The sequence below is a fragment of the Carcharhinus amblyrhynchos genome, chromosome 10 (assembly GCF_965287045.1).
Source record: "Carcharhinus amblyrhynchos chromosome 10, sCarAmb.v2.hapA, whole genome shotgun sequence".
In the NCBI taxonomy this organism is placed as follows: domain Eukaryota; kingdom Metazoa; phylum Chordata; class Chondrichthyes; order Carcharhiniformes; family Carcharhinidae; genus Carcharhinus; species Carcharhinus amblyrhynchos.
In genome coordinates, this window is record NC_137333.1 from 41,369,425 (window position 1) to 41,393,570 (window position 24,146).

At 38.9% G+C, this 24,146-nt stretch overlaps 1 protein-coding gene across 2 annotated transcripts in view; it reads left to right on the top strand.

Moving 5' to 3' along the window:
- The window catches only part of tdrd3 (tudor domain containing 3), a 110,061-nt gene extending 89,926 nt beyond the window's left edge, over positions 1-20,135 (top strand). The window contains exons 13-15 of one of the 2 annotated variants that reach the window (XR_013888028.1): positions 5,975-6,099; positions 8,508-8,683; positions 19,530-20,135. Coding sequence is in view for 1 of the 2 variants with exons in the window: in XM_080196909.1 (XP_080053035.1) it covers positions 5,975-6,094 (120 nt within the window). In the remaining variant the exon portion in view is untranslated. The remainder of the gene's footprint in view (positions 1-5,974; positions 6,100-8,507; positions 8,684-19,529) is intronic. The other variant, XM_080196909.1, reaches the window with a different exon arrangement.
- The last annotated feature ends 4,011 nt before the right edge of the window (positions 20,136-24,146 follow it).

Here is a 24,146-nt window from a genome sequence, read left to right on the forward strand (position 1 = left end):
TAAGTCTAAACTTTGGAAATGCTGAATACGTTTTTGACAAGGCATGGTTACTGTCAGCTCCAATTCCCATTTCACTAAATCTACAGACTCTTCCAATCTTACTGGGTTCTCCAGAATGCCGGCACTATGAAAACTAATAAGTGGCGGCTTGAATCTCCTATCACCTTTTCAGGTGGTTCATCAATCCGTTGGCTAATTGAAGTGTATGCAGGAATAATGCATTTAACATATTCAGTGGTGAATTTAGAATTTGCTTATTGATTAGCTTTTAATTCTGGACTTTGCCAAATTCTTAGGTTTTTATTGAAGTATTAGCCTGCTATTCTGTAAGCAATTACGAATGCAAAATCAGGCTGTCATTCCTGTTCTTTGGTTTTCCAACCTCCAGGTATTGAACTGTTTACCACCATAGTCAAATGTACCCCAAAATACTTTTCACGTGTCTATATTTGTTTGTAATTTCAACAGCCATGATTTCTCCAGGGCCAGCATTCTGCAGAATCCAGCATGGTTGGAGAAATCTAGCTTAGTACACCTCAGCCCAGCTCACAACAGCCTTTTCTTTCATTTATGTATCTGACTCTTTTTGAACTGAGGAAGTGGAAGTCTGAGGGTCCATAGCCAAAGGACTCAACCAAAGTTGAAAAGATGCAGTCAATCCTTAGTGAGTAGGTATTACAAAACTTAAAGAGCTAAAGATTAGAGAAAGGAAGAAGATTGAGTGGTGTTCCAAAGTTTTGACTTGATTTTCGTTCACTTCAAAGTGCTGGATAGTTCTGACGCTTTCTCCTCTCGCTGCCAAATTGTAAAATGGAGTAACGTCTTGTCCTGTTCATGAGTATAAACATGTCATCTCAATAACTTGTCAGTAAAGACAAAACTTGTGAATTTTTTTTTCCCCTGCACATTACATGTCATTCTTTTATTGCATTTGTTTTGAGAGACTGTTTGTTATATCAAGGAGGCTGAATGTTTTCATATTTGTGACTGCCCATATCCAAAAAAATGTCACTTCTAATTTATGAATGTTATGAGAATTTACCTGTCTTCATTTAATCTGTTGATTCCATTACAAATGCTTAGAATTACTCATTTTCGGCTCACACTTCTGAGAAATGCTAGGTTACTAAAATAAAATTTGTTTTGAGCTTTACTGGTAATTTTCTCATTATGGACTTTGTTTCCAAAAAATGAAAAACTGGGTTTTGTGAAATATATTGCATTATGAAATGAAAATAGAATGTGCTGTGAATAGATAATGGGTTCTCAAAATTGGAAGGAAACATTGCGTCCCAGCTTTTCAAGCTAGAGAATTTAATACAACAAAGTGGTAAAACAGTAGTGGGTTGTGCTTATTTGTATTGTAGCCACTTCATCTTATTCACAACAGAATTCTATTAATGCTGTATATGTACCCTGCAGTTTGTTGTTGAACGGAGAAGGTTTGACAGTTTCATGCTTGCAGTAAATAAAGGAGAAAGAGGAACGAATTAACTAGAATGTGTGGGCCATTTTGTGCATTTGAGTAACGGTTAGAGAGTAGCATTGGGAGAGACCATTGATCTGTCACCTTTTCAGAAAGGGGAGTTTTCAGTGTTCAGATTTCCTCTCAGAAAACCATGGAAATGGCATAGGATCTCTTATCTCCTGCAACTTCAGATATGCAGAAATGGTGGAAAAGTTTTGGAAAATTGGGGGAATACCCACGGAAATTGCATGTCTGCCAGCATTCTTTAGGTGAGCAACATCTCAGCTTAATGTATGAAGTATCTTCAGAGACTTTCATGGAATTTCTAAGGGACTCTTATTTAACATTTGGGCCTGCTTTAAGCCTGGAAAGAGGGCAAGAGTGTTGGGGGAGTTATGAACTTGCAGAATCTGCATGATATGAACGCCTTGGGAATCATCATTTAATTGAAACTTCTGGATTTCTTAATGTAATAATGTGCCCCATGTGTGTGCCACCTAAATGATGCTATTTCCCAACCACTATTTAAAGGCTTTGTAAGGGAAGCTGAAGGAAAGCATTGTGGAAACTATAAGCAATTGCATACAATCGGAAAGATCCCTTCCAAAAGAAGGAAGGTGACCCCCAAGTTCAGTTATGACTCAGAGTACAATACTTCATGCAGTGAGGCAAGGAGGGTTGTTGAGTTCCTTGTGTTCTGTCTACAGAAAGCAGGACAAATCCCATCTGGCTAATTGCAGCTCCCTCAGTCTATTCTTAGTCATCATCAAAATGATGAAAGATGTCATTAATGTTGCTATCAAGCAGCTCTTGCTAAGCAATAACTTGCTCACCAATATTTAGAGTTCCATTAGGACCAACCTGTTTCGGGCCTCATTGCAGAAATCATCCAAATGTGAGCAAAAGACTTCAGCTCCAGTGCTGAGAATGACTGCCCTTGAATCAAGGCAGCATTTGACCAAGTTGGCATCAAGAAGTCCTAGCCGGGGGAGGGAGGAGGAGTGGCACAAAGGAAGATGGTTGTGATTGTTGAGGCCGTTCGTCTCAGTCCTAGGGTATCACTGCAGGTGTTCTTTAGGGCCTTATCCTGCCATTTTCATCCACTTCATGTTTGACCTTCCCTCCATCATAAGATTTTCTTCCTGCACCTTTAGTCCTTTTGTTGCTATGAAGGCGTGACATGGCAAAATTATTTTTGATACTATTGCTGGTGAGTACTGCAGGGAGCCTCCAGACCTGTTAAAATACCTGAACCTCTACTTGAGCATCCCAATCACCTGGTCATGTCATGCCTTAATGATTTGGTTGCAGTTGTACCTGTTTTGGTGTAACATGATAGTGTTCTGAGAGGTGTCATCAATTAAGGTAGGAGTATTTCCTGTCAGTAAGGAGCCTTGGACTTGAGTAAAATGACGATGGAATGGAACCTCTTGTGGTTAAGGAAAGCCAACTGGCTGATCAAAGGGTGCCACATGAGTTGCACGTGTATGGTCTCTGGAACTCTGATGGAAAGCCAACCAAACCTACAAACTGAAATGCTCTTTGTTGTATTTGTTAAAAACTAATTTTATCAACTGGCACCGGCAGATGATGTCAGTCACTTGTCAGATCATATTGTGACTGGCTGGAACACAAATATTGCAACCCTACATGTACCCAATTGATATTTTGATGATATTAACAGCTCTAAGCTGAACAGAGTCCCAAAATCATGTTGCATCTGTAATTTTTGTCCAGTCTTATCAGGTAGAGATATGGGAGTATTGCTGTGTGGTTGTGCAGCTACAAATCGTGCAGCATTTACACAATGCAGAAAATTGTTGCTGCAACAAAATGCTTGGCTTTTCCTATTTTAAAAGTATAAATATGGTTAAATTATTTTACATCCAACATTCTTGGTACATGAGTATTTTGTGCCTTTTTTTGAAGCAGTATGCAAATATGTATAATTTTTAGTATTTTAAAATCTGCTAACATTGTAAGTGTATCTTTACACCCACCCATTTTCTTTCCATTTTTGGACCAGTAGGGAAATGATGTAAATATTTCTGAACTGATTATTGACCTGTAGAACTGTTAGGAATGCTCCTTCCAAGGCCAACAAGTCCCTGTGTTGGAATTGGTAATTAGCCATACTCATGAAGGACCACAGGATAATTATAGGATAGTTATATCAGCTTGAAGGGTTACTGCTCCACATAAATCATGGGGGAAGGCAAAGTGGCAGGCATACATGAACCACCACAACCAGGGCAGGGATCGAATCTGCCCTACTGGTATCATTCTGCGCCACACTCTAACCATCTAGCCAACAGAGTTAGCTGATCCCCATCATTCTTGTGCCGTATATCTATCAATATTTGAAGTGTGCCATTTGCTTGTATATTGGATGTTTGTGTACTAGTTGCCATACTTTACTATTGGCAAGCAGCATTCCTTTTGAAATCGTTTATTGCAGAATCGATTGGAACTGTCGCCATGAAGATTGGGTAAATATCATAGCAATGAAAAATTAGTACTGCTTTCCAAATATCTGTTCTGAAAACTTCTTGAAGTTGCTTGTTTACCCAAAATTAAACATTATTGTCTACACAGCACAAATTTGTAGCACTAGGTAAAATATTACACTTTATTCATTCAAACACAGATACAGCCATTAACTTGAGATTAGAAATGCTATGATCAAAGGCATTGGAATTTATTTTATCTTTGCGTTATACGTCTCTTCGTTGGGTGCACACAAATGAAAATCTGGCCAGAGAATTACACACTCCTTAAAGAATTCAAGAAGCTCCATTTTCCTTCTGATTTTAAGGGCATGAAAATTTGTGAGTTCGTGTAATGGGTGTGCAGTCATTCAGGTATGCTTTATTTTTGCATGTTATCATTCATGCACAGCCTGAAATGTATGAGCACAGATGTTGTAGTTACTTTCCAGATGGCAAACGGATATATATTTAAAAAGGGGGGGAAAAAAAGTGCAGGGCCATGGCAAAAGATCAGGAGAATGGGACTAATTGAATAACTCTTACAAAGACTGACAGCCATGCTGGGCTGAATGGCCTCTTCCTATGATGACGGTTGCACCTTATGTATGAACATTACTGTCCAAATGGTGGAGATGAAAATCTTTTCCATTTCAGGATATGGTTAGTGGGATCTGTATTGGAACTTCAGTATTTTACTATTTATAAGTGACTTTGATGAAAGATTAGAGAGCCATATGTCTAATTTTGCTGTTGACTCTAAAGTTATATGTCACATAAAGTAAAATAGATCAAGGCAGAAGTAAGAGAGTGGGTTATACTGGAGGAGATGATCAGTTTGGGAAGGTTGCGGTAGTAGATCTTGGACGTGTAGATCAGAGTGGTTTCGACGACCTGTGGAGGAACAAAAATTTGGGGATTCATATTTAGTTATTTCTGCACAAGTATCTGGGTAATTAAAAGACTAATGGGATGTTGGCTATTAATCTGAAGAGGGTTTTCCTAAAATGGGGAGGAAGTTGTGCAAAGCTTTGGTTAGACCACATCTGAAGTATTACATTCAGCCCTAGGCAAAGCACTTCAAGAAAGATATCTTGATGTTGGTGCAGGTGTTGTGCAGATTAACCTAAATGATTCTTGGGTTAAAAAAAATAAATTCTGAGGAAACTTTACATAATCTTGATTTGAATTTCCTTGAGCGTGTAAGATTAATGGGGAGGCAATGGCAAGTGGTATTATTGCTAGTCTATTAACCCAGAAATGCAACTAATGTTCTGGGGACCCGAGTTCAAATGATGTCATGGCAGATGGTGGAATTTGAACTCAATTTTTAAAAAAATCTGGAATTAAGAATATAATCACAGCCATGAAACCATTGTCACAAAAACCCACCTGACTCACTTATGCCCTTACCTGGTCTGGCCTACATGTGAATCCAGACCCATATCAATGTGGTTAACTTTCAACTATTCTTGGGCTTCTAGAGATGGGTGATAAATGCTGACCGGATAGTGATGCCCATGTCCCATGAATTAATAAAAAAAATTAAGGGGATGTCTATTTGAGGCTCTTAAAATGATTAAGGGGATTATACAATAGCTAGAGGGAAACTATAAGGTTAGTTAACCTGAGAATTAGAATAAGGCCTTTCAGGGATGGTGTTGGGGAAGCACTTCATACGATGGTTGAATTCTTTCCTGAACATGCATTTTGTTTAATCAGCAGGTTACATCTAAACGAGTGTTTGAGTGAGGGCCAGTTCAGATTTAGTTTTTTTTTGTTACTCACTACTGGTGTTTTTTTAAGTAAAGAAACTATTTGATCAAAATGAAATTGAGATCTTTCACTTGGTCCTTTTTGTTTATTTCCCAGGAAAAGGAGATTTGGAAATGCTGATTTAGGAAGCATACCCAAGTCTAATAAAGACCTTAAGAATAACCAGTGCCATGTTTGTGATTTTAAAATCTGTCTTGCTTTACACTTTTGAAGTTTGATTGCATTTTTAAATATATGCAAACAGGCAGAGGAGGAAGAATCGTTTGAGGGTACGTTAGAATTTTGTCGCGGTGGAGATGGACAGCCAAGACGTTCAACAAGACCTACCCAACGGTATTATCAACCACCTGGAGCAAGAAAGTGATGCAGGTAAATAAATATTATTGGCAGACCAAAATTGGTAGGGTATTACTAGAGCGAGTCTGAATGGGATGTGCCAACACAGACACAAGCTCCACACACTATATAGGAATTAGCTTCAGCACAGTGCAGGAATAGAGTCATTTGTGATCCAACATCAAATGTAGGCAATGACAAGATACATATTCATAATTTTTGCTTATAAGATAACAACTTGGATGGGATTTTTGTGTTACATTTGTGTATAAATAACTTCAAAATGTGATGAATAATGTACATTGTAGTTATTACGTTGGCAATGCTGGCAAAAATAATCAAAATATGGTGTATTAGCTTACACAAATAAAAAAAAAATTGATCTGTCCTTTAAAAAAAATACTCAATGGCGTTCTAGTGCAAAGGTAATGTTTGACATATACAATTTGCTATAATCATGGCTACAAAAATGTTTGCAACCCTCTAATGTGTTTTTGAGCAATTTGATGCAGAATATTCTGTAGAACATACTGTAGAAGTATGTTGTTCTTTCATCAGACCCAGATTCTTTCATTTGATGTGTTTTGTGTAAACTGCATACTTTCAACTGGCAAAATTTATGCTATAACCCATGAATTTTGTATTGAACCTTTTTTGAGGTGCTGCAGTTATCCCATGATACCTTTTTTGGTGTCAATGATTTTGACAACACAATACATGCACCTTATAAAGGATTTAAGCCCAAGACTCAAAGGTAAGTGTCAAAGGTAGCAGAATTAGCAAAACCACAATAATGGTGGAAGCACATTTAGAATACAGCTTCTCAGAGATTAACTCATGTTGAACACTGGTAAATAAATAACTAACTAACTTTATTCCTCATTTAGTAAGCAGCATCACTAGAATTATTGGCCCTGGTAACCATTTCTTCCACTTAAAGAAAATCACAAAATTTAATACCATCTCTACTTAGAATAGTATAATTGTTGCAGTTTTACATTTTAAAGAAGATATCCATGGGGGAGAAAACAGCAAATGATCTTTCTGGCTCTGCTTTTCGTTGTTATCCTTGTGTGAAAAATGCAGCAACATTCACGTTCTTAACTCTCCAAGGAGTTTCCTTTAATTACTGGCTTTTCGAATGTAGTTAGTTTTTACAGAGGCAGCCAATTTGCTAAGATCTGCAAATAACAGTGAATTAAATAGTAGCTAATCTGTCTTGGCTGAGGGATGAATGTTGGCCGAGCCACTGAGATCTGCCCCTCTTCTCAATTGCGCAGTAGAGTTTTTCCCACTCACCTAAAACACAGGCAAGGTTTTGGTTTAACGTTTGCTTTGAATAGTGGTGTCTCTGGCAATGTAGCATCCATTCAGTCTATCATTGAGAGTTAACCTGGATTATGCCAAGGGTTCTTGGGTAGGGATTGAACTCAACCTTATGTGAGCAATAGGTAAAGATGCTGTTAACACATATATCTGTACACCATAGAGAAATAGCTTAAAGTTAGGTAGACTGGATATAGCCAGGCACATTGATAACCCACATTATGGAAACAACTGTGAGTTTAGTCGCAAACATAGGACATAAGGTTCGATGCTGCCAACACAGCAATAGTTAGGGATGATAAAAAGACTGCCTGTGGTGTGGAGATAACACCAGAGGTGTGATGTGCAGTGAAGCATACACCACATCCTGAAGGAATGTAAGAGGCCCAAGTTACAAAAAGCAAATGGTCTGCAAGATGTGTTGTTTTTACAACTAAGCATAAAAGGGGGAAAAGGTCACTGAGATAGTCGGGACAGCAGTGATTAAGTTGGCAAAGGATTGATTACCGCCAGTCTGAACTGGACATGTAACAGTGTTGGATAAGATGGATGCGTTTGATAATGCACTCTTGTGATAACAGGAGACATTGTTAGATGGGGAGTAGAGGGGATGGAAACTTGGGGCACCTTGAGCCAATAGGGGAATTACAACACATAGATGGGACAGGGACCACCAATTAGGGGAGAACATCACATTGCAAAGCCATTACAATGCTTGTAAAAAAAAAAGTATAAAATGTGCTGCAAATCTATGTAAGGTGTGCCTATTTTGTTGGACACCCGGTCTTGCAAGAACGTTAAATAAAAAATCTTGCTCCTTCAGAACTTGACTAAATTGTTTGACTGTGAGCTGCGTTTCTCACACTTATAGTACTACTATTGAGTCTGAAGCTGACTGCAATAGGCATTTATCCTGATTTATAATTTTAAAAAGCATTCCCAAGTGAGGCCATTCTGTATACTCTTATTCAGGCAGTACCGAAAAGGCGTATAAAAGGGACTTTGTTCAGTTGATGTGCCAATTGTGCTAATCTTCAGCTTTGTATGGAAACCACTGAAGTGTTTATATTGCTAATCCGAAGGGTGGTGTTAATACAAAGCAATTGTTTTCCAAGTTTGTAGCAAGAACGTTTCACCAAATACTTCGAGAAGCTACGAGTATATGGCTGCATCGACTGACTGCTTCAGGGTCCTTCCTGAGTTGTAACGTGTGGAATGTTGCACAGACAGTACAAATCTCCTTGAATATGGATCTTTGAGTGAATCTGGAAGAAATTCTACCAAGTCATGGGTAAATTTCAGATGGTGCCAAGAGTCTTGTAAAGTTGTTAATGGGCTGATGTAATAACTATGTTTTGTGATAAATATTCAACAGTCAAATTTCAAATGTGTTCAATAATTACATTTCACCAAAATTTTGTCAATTATATACAAGAGTCCAGTTTATAGTAACTGCAAGGAAAAATGTTAACTGGTGATTTATGTTCACAAAGTGGCAATATACAATAGCAGTAATAAATAATCCTTATGAAAATGAGAAAGAAACACACGAGCAGTTGTTTTGAATATTAGTCTCTTTTACTATCCAGATTGTGACAGTTCTTCCAGATAGTTTGAACATGTTGTGTTTTGCATTTTGAGTCCATTGCATGGACTGCATTCAGAGAATTATTAATAAATCATAAATTGTATGAAGCAAACCCATTTCACCAATTGCAATACAAATCCCCATGGTCAGTCACTTTTATATTCACTTCCTTTCATTAGTCATGGCTACTTCCTATTCATCTAATTTCATATACCCTATGCCAATTTGCACATGGCTCAAAGATTATTATCTTTGAGGTTCTGCTTTTAATTTAGTGCCTAGTTCCTCATACATTCAATGCAGAACCTCTTTCCAAGGTAGGCTATATTGTGACAAGCAGGCAGTGAGACTATCTGAAAAAGTTGAAATTTCCCAAAGTTTCAGTTCCATGTGTTGTGATAAACAGCTTCAATGTTTCACACACTTTATTCATCCACTAAAGGATCCCAGTTTGGAATAGAAATCCCAACCATGTCAATAAGTGAACACAGTGATGATGACTTACTCCAACTATTTCTGCTCTCTGTATGCCCATTGTGAGAAATGCAGTTACATTTTTGTTTCCCTTCCAGGTTACTTATTTGGGTGCTTGATTTTAAGTAATTCTCATTGGTTGTGCCCAACTCCCAATAGTTTTCAGGAATATCACTCCTTACCTTAAGTTCCAGATAAACTTCTGGTAACAAACAGCCGACCCCATCTGTTTGCCTTGCACTGCTAGAGACAAATCTTCTTTAAAGTTAAGTATGTTGAATTTGATGAACAAAAAGTTGCAGAATATATTTACTTAGTGGACACAGCTCTACCTAAATCCTTCCATGCATAGCATAATAAAAGCATCAGAACTCTTGAGAAATAAGCCAACTGTTTTAAGTAACTAAAATGCACAATTCTTGTTCTCTTTTTAAAATCATGGCTGTCAAATTAACCTCTTGAATCCTTTTTTCTCCCAGTCTAGTTGGTTCTTATATAAAGTGACCCTCCTCACCCAGAGATTCTTCAATTTATACACAATGGATTCTTTATGTATTCTGGATGAGTTATTGGGAATTCCTAGATTTTGAACAGCACCTTGAATTGTTGGATTAAAGAGCAGGGTCTGTCCAGTTTGTTTGCTAGCATCCTGGCAGCTACATGATATAAACCCAGAGTTAATAACTAATCATTATAATGAATCTGTATCAACAAGTTTACTACAGACCCAGACATGAGGTGAGGAATATCTAGAGGTGGAAAGCATAGAAACATGAGCCCAAAGTCATCTGCTCCTCCTAATCGTGTCACACATTCCATTTGTCGTGTCTTTCACTACTCAAATGCTGCATCTCCAGCACTGTTTTAAAATTAACTGTCAAACACTTGCAGACCAATCTCCTTACAGAGCATTATTTAATTTTGAATTGCTTCTCTTCATTATATATACCCCACAAAACTCAGAATATTGTATCAAAATAAGTTTTTGAGGTTGTGAACTGCAATCCTTTTTTTTGTATGTGCATCTGGATTTGAAGAGAAAGCCACCTCCTCAAACTAACCGAAGTACCATTTTTCTTATTTGCGTAAATGCAGTTTGTGGTTGCACTGTTTCTGCTGTTAAAAGATCAGATAACAGAATTTTAGGTTTGAAGTAGGTCAAAGTATGATCTTATGATTACTTGCTGAAACAGGATTTTTGGAGGGTAGAGGTGCTTGGTGAAATTGTTAACTTCATTTTCGACAGACCTTTTTTTTCTCTTCCTGGGATATTTAGCATTACTTGTTTCTACAGCACATGATATCTTGAAGATCTGTTTCTAAGGCTTATTTATTCACGTTCAATTAGAAAATAGTCATGTCATCTCAATATTATTTTGATCAGCTTTATAAAAATATCTAGAACAAAAAGAGGACATATGATATAAGTTAGGTGAATTCTTCAAGCAAGAGCCAGGCCGAATATAGTGGGGTATTCTACAGGCTTTCGTGTAGTGGGAGCGATTTATAGAAGGGAACTAAGAAATATGCAAGAATTATAGAGTGGTGATATTGGGGACTTATTGAATGGAATAATGGTGGAGTAAGAGGAGAGGATGGGGCTAATTTTCTGAAATGTGTTCATGAGAATTTCCTTGGCCAGTTTGTTCTTGGGCCTTCTAGGCATTGTTGGCTCTGGTGCAGGAATGAGGTGGATATGTGGGTGAATACAATGATCACATTTTCAAAGTATCAGGAACAAAGAAGATGATGAATGCTTGGAGGCTCAGAGCTAGGCTGATGTATTTAATGAGTATTATATTAGTGTTCACTGAGGAAAAAGATGCTGATAAACGAAAGCGGCTGAGAAACCAAGTGAATACCTGCTATTTAGCCATTGAAAGGTAATTAGCTTTTAATTACCGTTTGGTTGAATCTGGGGTTTCTCTACCCCAGTTCATTTTCTATAAATGCGTGGTTCTTTAGTGCAGCCAAGGCCATTGAGCGCAGCTGAGGAACTGAGTGCATACCTGAGAGTTTGCTGAGTGCGGGTTTCGATGAGGGCCGAGGAGGTCTCTATTTCCTTTTTGGTTTTTTTCTACCTTTCTCACTCTATAGGAATTGGTTCTTACTGTACCACAGGGAGAAGAGCCAGATGTCTGGCAAGTATCTGATAAATGGGAAAGGCCTGTTCCTGTTCCAAGGTTTAAAATAGTATAGAAACTGGTGATAAACTTAATAAAATAGCAACATCAATATATGAATAATATAATCCAGTAATTAATTAAAACACATTAAGATTGGCAGGATAGATAATATGTCAAAGCTGCAGAATTTGGGAGCTGCTGGATACCAGTTTGATGCATGGCAAATACGTCTGCAGTAAGTGTTTGCGCTCTGAGGATCCTCAACTCAGAACGATGAGTTGGAGACTGAACTGCAGACATACTAGTGAAGGGAAAGTTGTCTGAATGCTTTGTACCAAAAGATAGTCACTCCACTTCGGATTGGGTCTCTGATTTGATCAGTGGTCAGGGACAGGAGGGTGTGACTGCAAATGAGACAGGTAAGGGGATCCAGAGGACAGGAGTGCAGGAATATCAGCCTGAGCAATTATCCAATAGGATTGGGGCTCCCCTAATATGTTTGTGTGAATGAGGCTGCAAGGTGAAAGAGCAAACTGACCATGGCACAGTGGTACAGGAAACCATTCAAGTGGGTGAAGCAAAAGGAGTGTAGTGGGTAGTAGGGAACAGTATAGTGAAGAAAATTGATATTGTTCCCCACAGCAAAGCGCAGGAGTCCAGATGGCCTGGCCAGTGCCATGGTTCGGGTCCTTTGCTCAGGGCTGGCAAGAAACTAACAGTGAAAGGGAAGGATCCGTAGTTTAGGACAGTGTGGAAAGAAGCCATTTGGCCCATCAAGTCTGCACTCTGTCTGAAAGAGCACCTATCTTTGAAAACCTGCACATTTACCATGGCTTAATCTACCTAATTTATACATTGTTGGACTGTGGAAGGAAATCAGAGCACCTGGAGGAAATCCACATAGGCCTGAATTAAAACCAGGTCCCCTGTGCCATGAGGCAGCAGTACTAACCACTGCGCCACCATGCTGCCAATTGACATGATCCTTCTAGATATGAACATTAAAGGTAGAACTCAGAGGCTCTGCATAGAGAGTATGAAGAACTAGGCACTAAACAGAATCTCAGTGGTACTAATTTCTGGATTTATTACCTGAGCCATGTGCAAATTGGCATAGGGTGCATAAAATTAGATAAATATGTGGATCAAAGACTGGTATGTGAGGAGTGGGCTCCAGTTCATGGGGCACAGGCACCAGTATTGGTGAAAGTAGGAGCTGTGTTGAGACAAAGTGCACCTGAAACGTGCTGAGATCTGTGTTCTTATGGATTGCATAACAAGGGAAGTAGAGAGCATTTTAAACTAAATGGTAGGGACAAAGGGGCCAAATATGGCCAGACTTGGCACATCAAAGAATGGAGATAAGAGAAGAGAGGAAGGACTAGGGGATTTTCACGCTAAATTCATTGCAGTGTGAATGTAAGCCTGTTTGTGATTAATAAACTTTAATACTTGAGATGATAACCAGATTGTGACAGAAAAAGACAGAGGGTACAAGTCTAAGTGTAAATCAGTAGATAGGGCTAGAGGTTACAAAAATAATTAAAGGATGAAATCTGAAGGATGCCCTGTATAGGGCATTGGTGAGGCCGCAGCTGGAGTACTGTGTGCAGTTTTGGGCGCCGCACCTGCGCAAAGATATTTTGGCCTTGGAGGGAGTGCAGAGGAGGTTTACTAGGCTGATACCGGAGTTGAGGGGGTTGAGCTATGAGGAGAGGCTGAATAAACTAGGCTTGTACTCGTTGGAGTTTAGAAGAATGAGGGGAGATCTCATTGAGATGTATAAGATGATGAATGGGATGGATAGGATAGAGGTGGAGAGACACTTCCCGCTCAAAAAAGACAGTAGGACTAGGGGGCACAGCCTCAAGATAAAGGGGGGGCGTTTTAGAATGGAGTTGAGGAGGAACTTCTTCACTGAAAGGGTGGTGAATCTCTGGAATTCTCTACCCATTGAAGTGGTGGAGGCTGCCTCGCTAAATATTTTCAAGAAGCGGGTTGATGGGTTTTTGATAAGAGAGGAGATTAAGGGTTATGGGGAGAGGGCCGGAAAGTGGAACTGAGCCACGACAGATCAGCCATGATCTTATTGAATGGCGGGGCAGGCTCGAAGGGCTAGATGGCCTACTCCTGCTCCTATTTCTTATGTTCTTATGAAATCTAAGGTTCGGTATCTGGATGCATGTAGCATTCAAAATAAAACAAATGAACTGTAAGTGCAGATAGTAGAGTGATGTAAAAGCCATTACAGAGATATGATTGCAGGAAGAGCATGTGACTTGTAGAAAAGATGGGACGTTTGGAAAAGGTGGTGGGGGGAATCGATTAACTAAAGACAATATCAGCATATGCAGGTAGTTTGAATAGAGATAAGGAATAATTTAAGGCAAAGAATCAATTGTGGGAGTGATGTACATGCCCCATGGTAGGATGGGATATCAAGAAAAATAGTGGGAACTTGTCAAAGGGAAGGTGATTATCATGAGGGATTTTCATCCAAGTATGGACTGGAATAATCAGATGGGCAAAAGTAGTGTAGATAAAGAATTCATCAGCTGTTTTGAGCTAATTTCTTAGATCAGCATGTTCTGGAGCCAACCAGGAGACGAGCTATACTAGACCTGACATTTTGCAGTGAAATAGGATTAATTAATGACCTCATTGTGAAGGTGCCCTCACATAGCAGTAATCGTAATATATTGAAACAAAACAGAAAAGGCTGGAAAGTCTCAAGAGGTCTGACAGCATCTGTGGACAGAGTACAAACCTAACACTTCAAATCTGGATGACTATTCGTTAGAGCTGAAGGGAACTAGAAATAGGATGAGATTTATATTGTTTTTGGGTGGGGGTGGGGGTTAGGGGTGATGGTGTCAGGGAGTGGAGTGATCGAGGCTGGATAGAAGGCCAGCAATGGGTGGAGGCTGGAGAGAGAGATTGGCAAAAATGTAATGAACAAAAAGTCAAAGGAACTTGGATATTACAATACAGAGTAAAATTTAAAAATTTGCCAGTGATGCCATGATTGTAGTAAAAATGACCCCAGTTAACTGTAACAGGACATTGGCGAGCATAACGAACTGACAAGTGGCAGATGAATTTATTACAGAGAACATGAGCTGATACATTTAGCAGGAGACATAAGGAAAAGCAACAAAGCCTTAAAGGCATAGTTCTAAAGGGTGTGCAGGGACGTAGCAATCTGGGAGTTCGTAGGTGCAGATCTTTGAAGGTGACAGGAAGAGACACTGATTTGCAAAGCATATGGGATCATGGGCTTCAGAAATAGAGACATTGAATAACAAACTGTCTCGGCCAGAACTAAAGTATCATGTCCAATTCTGATCACCACACATTAGGAAGGATGTGATGATTCTTTAACCTCTGCACCCACTAATCAGAATGGCTCCAAGGATACTAACTTTTAGTTATACAGTGAGCTTGTAGAAGATAAGGTCCTTTTGGAATGAAAAGAAATTGAGGGGAGATTTTGGTGGAGGTGTACAAGATTGATAGGCTTAGACAAGGTCAGTAAAGAAAAGCTTTTTTCAGTTTGCTCTTGATACAAAAATAAAAGGAAACTGATTTAAGATTCTGGCCAACAGATGTAAGGGGGAGCTGAGGAAGGACATTTTTATGCAACAAGTGTAATGGCTTTAACGTTAACATTTATTTATTAGTCACAAGTAGGCTTGCATTAACCCTGCAGTGAAGTTACTATGAAAATCCCCGAGTTGCCACACTCTGCCTGGGGAAGTGGAAACAATCAGTAAGTAAATTGGATTGGCACTTGCAGGACCAGGGTGTTGCACAGGGAAATGGGACTAACTGAATTACTGTACAGAGCTGTCATGGATTTGCTGGGCCATAATGACAATGTGTTTTTATATTGATAAATGAATCAATGTATGGAAGAAACTAAACAATTGTAAATTTTATGAAAAGTGAAACATAAATAGTGTGAATGTATTTATTAGTAAACAAGCTGAACACAATGTTTTGTTTTAATGTTCCATAATTATTTCAATTTTTAGTCTAAGCATTTAAAGGGCTGCAGTGACACCTAGTGGAAAAATAAAATTTACATTTGGCATGGCTCTTTGCTGAAACAATAAATAAGGATTACATTAGTGGGTATGATTATTACGTAAAATCTTCAGTCTGACACTTATTTATTAAGTATGCACATCTTATTAGCCAAACACTGTCCCCTGAGAAGGCCTTAAAATGTACGTTACCAAACAGCTTATGGTAATACATAATTTTTGTATTTGGTAACAAAAGATTGATTTATGATTTTGTTATTTTTGTAAAATTCCTTCCTCTCATTGAAGTGCTAACTTCTGTGCTACAAGCCCCCAGTAACATTCATAAGTGGCCATTTTTCATGTTAGAATCATAGAAACCTACAGTGCAGGAAGAGGCCATCTGGCCCATTGAGTCTGTACCTACCACAATCCCACCCAGGTCCTACCCCCATATCCCTACACATTTAACCATTAATCCCTCTAACCTACACGTCTCAGGACACTAAGGGCAATTTTAGCATGGCCAATCAACCTAACCCACGCATCTTTGGATTGTGGGAGGAAGAGCACCCAGAGGAAACTCTCACGGGCACGAGGAAAACGTGCAAACTCCACACAGACAGTGACCCAAGCCGGGCATTGACCCCAGGTCCCTGGAGCTGTGAAGCAGCAGTGCGAATCAACATGCTACCGTGCTGCCCATATTTTTGTTGTTCGATATTTGGGAGCAATGGTTGACTTCTCCACTCCCCACACACTAACTTGAATTGCTGATTGTCCTCTTCATTACCCTGCCTGAGATGAGGAGAAATAGTGTATAAATTCTGCTATCATACCATCTATTTACCTATCGAATTATCATGCATGAATGAGATCATATTTTAATTCATAGTTTATTGTATGACACTTTCAGAGATTTACTACTGGCACTTCAGAATGCCATCTTAAGTTTATCTATCATCAGAGCAAAAGTCATGCTGTGAACCTTTCAGTCCATGCACTTAATTTTTAGACACTAAAGCATGCACTAGTTTAGATGAATGATATAGTGATTTTTAAAACATTTTTCATTGGATGTTGGTATCACTGATAAGGGTGGCATTTAATGCCCATCCTGTTTGCCCTTGAGAAGGTGGTGGTGAGCTAGCTGAGACCCTGTTGTGCTTTTCCCTGCATGGCGTAGCCTGAATTTGTCCGCCTTAACTCTCATCTCATCTCTTTACTGTTGTAATTTAGTTCAGCTGTGTTTATACTGAACATTTTCAGCCTTGGAATATTAGAAAGATTTTATTCCAGGAACATCTTTGCAGCCCAAAGGCTGAATTGCAATGTGACTTGCATCAAAGAAGGTATTTGTAGACTAAGCAATCAGGTTGAAAATGTACCAGCATGTCATAACAAAATTAGACAAATAAATTCAGTAGGTAACAGGAAACTGGTGAAAGAAATATTAAAAGAAGGATAACAGTGAATTAAAATTACAAATCAGTGCAGCGTTGCCACGTTACAGGCAGTGAAGCACATATACACATCATTTAGGTGCTTCATTGAGGGCCTAAATCATGCGAGGAATAGGGCTACAATTTAGTCAGACATTTGAATTTGATTGCTCAGGGCATACTGGGGGTAAATCACATAAAGGCTTTACAAAACTTCACACATTAACTCTCGTTTGTAGGCTTTCAAACTTGTGATTATTACATTTGTTGAAGTCTTTGAAAATATTCATGCAAGTACAGTATACATCTGTTAAGAATGCAGAAACTTATTGTTTCAGTTCTCTGAAATTTGGATTATGGGGGTTAATCATGCAATGTCCTGTGAACTTATCAGTGGTAAACAGGCTCTGCTATTGATATTATGTAATGTAACTTTGCACTTTTTGTATCGTTAATATGTTTGCAAAATTTATTTTTTTTTAATTTATGCTTTTACTTGCATTGTTTCCACCTCAGCTTTTTGTTTTATTTAAAAAAGTCAAAAGTCACTCACTTATTTACAGAGCAGAAAGGGACCATTCAATCCATCCAATCTATATTGACTGTCCATGGAGCAATCAAATCAGTACCATTTCTCCCCTCTACCCCTGTACCTCTGCAAGTTTATTTCCTGAAGCTCCATTCAATTTCTGTTTGAAATCATTCATCATCCTTGCCTTCCACTACCCTCATAGGAAATCATTACTACTCACTGCATAAAAAAGTTCTTCCTTACATGTCTGCTGCATTTCATGCCCAAAATACAAAATCTGTGAGCCCTAACCTTTATACCATCAGCTAATGGGAATGTTTTTTCGCATCAATCTTATCCACACTTGTCATAGTTTTCTGCTTAATCTCCTTTGCCTCAAAGAGAACAACTCTAGCATTTCACATCTAACCTTTTAGCTAAAATACCTCATCCCTAGAACCATTTGGCATATCTCCTCTGCATCTTCTACAAGACCCTCTTGCACATCCTTTCTAAACGGTGGTGACCAGAACTGGATGCAAAACTCTAGTTGTGTCCTGGTTGGAGCTTTATGGTTCAGCATAAGTTTCTTATTCGGTACTCAATAGCTCTGTTTTTTAAGCCCACAAGCTTTACTAATAATTTCTAAGTAAATCCTGCCATCTTCAAAATCAATGTACATGAATCCCCAGGTCCCTCTGTCTGCGGATACTTTTTGGAACTGAGCCATTTTCTGTCTATTGCTTCTCCCTGTCCATCCCACAAAAACCCATTACCTCACATTTTTCTGTTAAATTTTATTTGCCAATATCTGCCCAGTCTGCTAGACTGCTATGTTAATGTCTATTCGTATCATCCTCAATGCTTGCCACTCCAGGTTTGGTATCATTGGCAAATATTGAAATTTTACTCTACATTCCATTATCCAAGTCAATTATATAAATTTATCAAAAACAGTAGTGATCCCAGCATTGACTCTTGGGAAACACCTATTGTCTATCATCCTCTAGTCTGAACAATGACCATTTACCTTGGCACTGTTTTCAGATCTTGAGCCAATTTTTAAAATCTCAAATGGGCACTGACCTCCCATTCCATGAACAACAATTTGTTACAGTAAGAAGTCTTTCAACATCAGGTTAAAGTCCAACAGGTTTATTTGGAATCATAAGCTTTTGGAACAAAGTTCCTTCATAAGGTGAGTCACTCACCTGATGGAGCAGCCCCTCCAGCTTATTGTTTTTAAAACTGTACCCATTAAACTAACTGGTCTGTCGTCTCTCAGACTGACCTTGCACCCTTTCTTGAATAAGGTCATACTTGCCATTCCAACCTTCTGGCACCTACCTTGTATCTCACGAAGATTGGAAGATTTCCTACCCCATCCAGCAACCTGAGATGCAAGCCTCCAACTTTTTCTGCGTCTTCGATTTATGTGGAAATAACTTCAGTCAACCAAGAAACATGGATTATTGTTTTGCACCACAGACAGTTAATAATATGGTTAGCCAGTTGAGTGAAAATTTAGTCATGTGCATCATTTGTTTGCTCAAGTCAATCATGCAGAATCAAAATCCACTGTGTATTGTGTACTTCTACTATTAAATATCTATGTAATACTGCACCGGTTCAACGTGAGACACATTTTCTTGTTTAACGTGGACTCTTCAGTTATTTCTTCAAAACCTATCTTTCACTTGAACATGGATTCTAATCAGGTGGAATCTCTGATCCGAAGGATCTCTGAAAAGCATATTTGTATTTTGTATTTAATTCATTCATAATTAGCTTGCTTTTTGTTCAATATTGTTTGTAAATTTACAATGGAAGATGAAATTTGTTAGCCTGAATATTTTAGGATTTTTTTCTGCATGGTAATGTATCATTGTGGAGATCTTTTCATTAAAATGTTGGGAAATGTCATGAGATGGATGTTGTTTATTTAAGTTTATTTTTGTCTCCCTTATTCAGGTACTTGCACAAAACGGATACAGAAGCAGAACTTGTTTCCAGCTGTGTGTTTTACAGATGTGCAAAGAAGAATACTGGCCCCTCAATTATGGATTTTAGTTTCACAGTGTACAGCATAAAGAACTAATGGAATAATTTTTTAAAATTCTGTTAATAAAAGTTACAGTTCACTGCGCTATTTGTTTTTTATATTCAACTGTAATGTTCTGCACCCTCTACTAAGATTTGCTATAGCATCTGAATTTTGTTTGCCACCCTTTTAAAAGCAGAATGTAAAATTGTACAGCTGTGAGAAAAGTTTATCAAATATGCAAGGGGCATACACCTGTGCCTTTTCAAGATCTGGTGTGAAACTATGATAGAAAAATATAAAGATAGGATGTTGGGGCAAGATTTAAGGAAGCCTTTGGAAAATTTAAGGTGTTAATTTAAAATTACCCCTCTTTTCCTTTTTAAAGAATGTTTTAAAGCATCACATTCAGTTTAACCTATTTGGTACAAAACCACCAGCCTAAAAGTAGTTCTTAGTGAAGAAGAAACTGGTAGATTAAATTTGCTTTCAGATTATGTATTGTTAGTGTGATTATTAAATATTTGAAAACATAAGTTTGATTCCAGTTGTAAGTGGCATTCTTTGCAATCATTCCCCTTTTTCTTTCAAAGTGCAGTCTTTAAAGTATCGTTACAATTTTCAACACTGGACTTTTACCACGGGCCTTATGAGCTGAATGGATGATGGCTCATTGGGGAACTTACTATTGGCAAAAGGCCACCTCATCTGTGATACAAGAGTATTTGCAAATGACACCCCAAGTTCACTGGAATTGTCGCCAATGCATGGGCATCCTTGCTGTTGACTGGAGTGCCTGGATACATATAGTTAGCAGCTAGAAAATGCAGAGCATGAATTAAACGGCTGGATGGTGGAAAAGAGTGGCTGCAAGATGGTTAAAAACATCAGTCAACACTATTCATTTGTGGTGGCTGTAAAAAGGGACTGCCCCATACAAATTGGCCTCTACAGCTACAATAGATGGTTTAATACAGAAATGGTATATACCCCAACCGCAGTCTATCATTTCCTGAGACAAATGGATGCCACTGGACTTTTACCACTTTAGCTTGAGGTGCATGTATTACCAGTATATCTATTTCATATTTTGACATTCTGCAATGAAATAATCCTGAGATTTGAGTTGGTAAAGAGAAACTAGAAGAAAGTGAAGAACGAAAATAACTGGAAGTTGGCAAAATGTTGGGATAATGATATTGTGATCGATGAGTGAAGTTTGTACCTTTTCGAGTAGTAGTTACCATGTTCTGTGATTCATGGAAATGTTTGTAGGACTTTAAATACACCTTATAAAATCCTAAATGGGATAGATTCATGAAAGATCTAGCAGCTCAAAACATGGCATCCATGAAATACTATGGGCTGTTAGCAGCAGAATTGTACTTAACTACACTCAGCATGATAGCCTTTGACTCCTAATGCAGGTGAACAACTTTGGTTCAGCCAGTGTGTAGAAGAGCTTGCCAAGAGCAGCACCAGCTATACTTACAAAAAAATGTACAGTGCAGGAATTACAAATGAAGTGCCAATCTACTGAAGCTACAATACAGGACTACTTGCATGTCAAATGGCAGAAGCACTATTTAGACAACTAAGTGGTTTAAGTAGACTTGATGGAGATTGTAAAACAGCACCTTGAAAGCAGAACAAAGAACAACCCAGCACGGTAATCAGGCCCTTCGACCCAACGAGCCCGCGCCGCCGCATCCTCCTACACCTACCCTGCTCTGTGTGTATGTGAGTGGAACCCCTAACTTAGCCAGACTCAGGGGAGAATAGTGTCAATTTGGTATACCTATCAGCCTAAGAGCACATCTTTGGGGTGTGGGAGGAAACTGGAGCGCCCGGAGGAAACCCATGCAACCACAGGGAGAATGCGCAAACTCCCACAGACACAGGCCCAAATCCATGTATCTGCACAGCTAGCAGTGCTAGTCACTGAGCTGTTGCGGCGCTCGTCTACTGGTCCAGGATCAAGCACACACACCGACACGAAGTACTAGGCCACTCCCGGAACCTCCAAGAGCAGCCCACGCACGACCCACCGTGTGCATGCCCCTCGTTTGACAACAAGGTGGACCGACACCTGCGGAATAAAAAGACAATTTCAGGATTGCTCCCAGTCCTACAGAATTAGGCAAAATAGGAGAATTGGATGATTAAACAAGAGGCTGGAAAACTGGTGGAGGAGGAAAGGCATCACATCTCTGAGGCATCATGACCTTTTTCCCTTCTGACCTCAATTCTGATGTCCTCATTCAATACTTCGTTCAGTATATCATCCTGTTCACAACTATAAATACTTTAACCAATAATGCTACACCCTCACCCTCTCATCCTGCTGGAAAACTCTCAAGGCAGTGGTGTTGAGCTGCCATTTTTGCCCCTTAAGTCATTTCCATTATAGTGATACTATGCTGCCATGTGTCAGTCGGTCTGTGCCCTCAGCTTGTCTATACATACAATGCTTGTATACACCTTCAAACACAGTTAAATTCCTGCACTGTACATTTTTTAACTTGTGCTTCTTCTGTCCTTCAGTGTCACTAATTCTCCATTCTGTTTGGAAGGTGGATTTGTAATAGTCAGATGGTCTACACCTGAATAGAACTGTGTTGAATGTCCTCGTGGGTATATTTGCTTGTGTTGTTGGGGGGAAGGGGGGAAGCATGCTTTAAACTAGATTGATAGGAGGATAGGAATCTGAGGGCAAAGAGAATGGAGAATTACTGACAGTGAAGGACAGAAGAAGCACAAGTTAAAAAATGTACAGCGCAGGAATTTGACAGTGTTTGAAGGTGTATACAAGCATTGTATGTATAGACAAGCTGAGGGCACAGACCAACTGACACATTGCAGCATAATATCGCTATAATGAAAATGACTTAAGGGGCAAAAATGGCAGCTCAACACCCCTGCCTTGAGAGTTTTCCAGCAGGATGAGGATTAGAAGGTGAGGGTGTAGCATTATTGGTTAAAGAATTAATTTATAGTTGTGAATGGGATGATATACTGAACAAAGTATTGAAAGACGACATCAGAATTGAGGTCAGAAAGGAAAAAGGGACAGTCACGCTGCTAAGGGTGTGCCACAAAAAGTGGATTGGAGTAAGAAGATCAAATATGTAAAGAGATTTTTGAATGCAAAAATAATAGGGAATATTTGTTGAGTCTTCAATTATGTGAATTAGGATAAAAATAGTGTGAAGAGCACAGAGGGTGTGTAGTCTTTGAACTGCATTCAAGAGAACTTGTTTAGCCAGCATGTAACAACCCAATGACCAGCGGTGCAATTCTAGATTTAGCCTTTTGGAAATAATGCTGGGTAAGTGTTGACATAGCATGGGGGAACAATTTGGAGATAATGACCATAATAGTTAGGTTTAGCATCATTATGGAAAAGGACAAAGAAAGAACAGGAGTAAAAATTATAAGTTGTGGGAGAACAAATTTACGAAGCTGAAAGATTAGTTGGCAAAAGTAGACTGGATACAACTATTAGAAGGAAAAGCTGTCAAAGGAGTGAGAGATGTGCAAAGCTGTATCGACATGTCCTGTAAGCAAAAAAGTGGTACTGCCAAATCTAGTGCCCCCTGATGTACAGAGCTTACATAAAGCAGAAAAAGAAAGCTTATGGCAGTCAGAAAAGACTTAATGCTGTAGAAAGCCTAGAGGAGTATCAAAAGTACAGGGATAATGTAAAAATGAAAATTAAAAAAGCAAGCACAAGTTACAAAAAAAATTGACCAGTACAGTTGAGGTCCCAGAGAATTGGAGCTCTGAATGCTGTACCATTATTTGGAACAAGATGTAAAGGCTAGGCCAGTCATTCTGACTTCAGTGTGGATAAATTGGGAACAATTCTGACAGACAGGATTAACTGTCATTTAGAAAGGTATGGATTTATCGGACATAGTGTGCTTTAGTTATGGGAAGATCATGTCTTACTGACTTAATATAATTTTTTGAGGAAATAACATGGAGGACTGATGAGGGTAGTCCAGTAGATATTGTCCACTTTGTTTTCAGTAAGGAATTTGACAAAGTCCCTCATAGCAGACTGATCAGAAAAGTAGAATCTCGTAAGATACAAGGGAAGATGTCAGGTGGTGTCCAAAATTGTCTCAGTAACTGAAAACAAAGGGTAATAGCCGATGGATGAGTTTGGAATAGAAAATGCCTTTCACTGGTGTTCCACGGGCTCAGTTTTGGGGTTTTTGCTGTTTGTTATATATATTAATGACTCGAGTGACAGGATTGGGAAATTTGCAAATGACACGAAAATTGGCCGTGTAGTTGATAGTGAAGAGGATAGCTGTCAACTCCAGAATTATATCAGTGGTTTGGTTAGGTGTGTACAGAAGTAGCAGATGGAATTCAATCCTGAAAAATGTGAGGTAGTGGGGAGGGAAAACAGCAAAAACTCAGTGTAAACAGAAGGTATTGAGAAGGGTTGAGGAAGTGAGAGACCTTAGAATCATGTCCATTGGTCCTTGAAGGTGACAGGGTAGGTGGACAAGTTGGTCAAGCAAGCATATGGAATG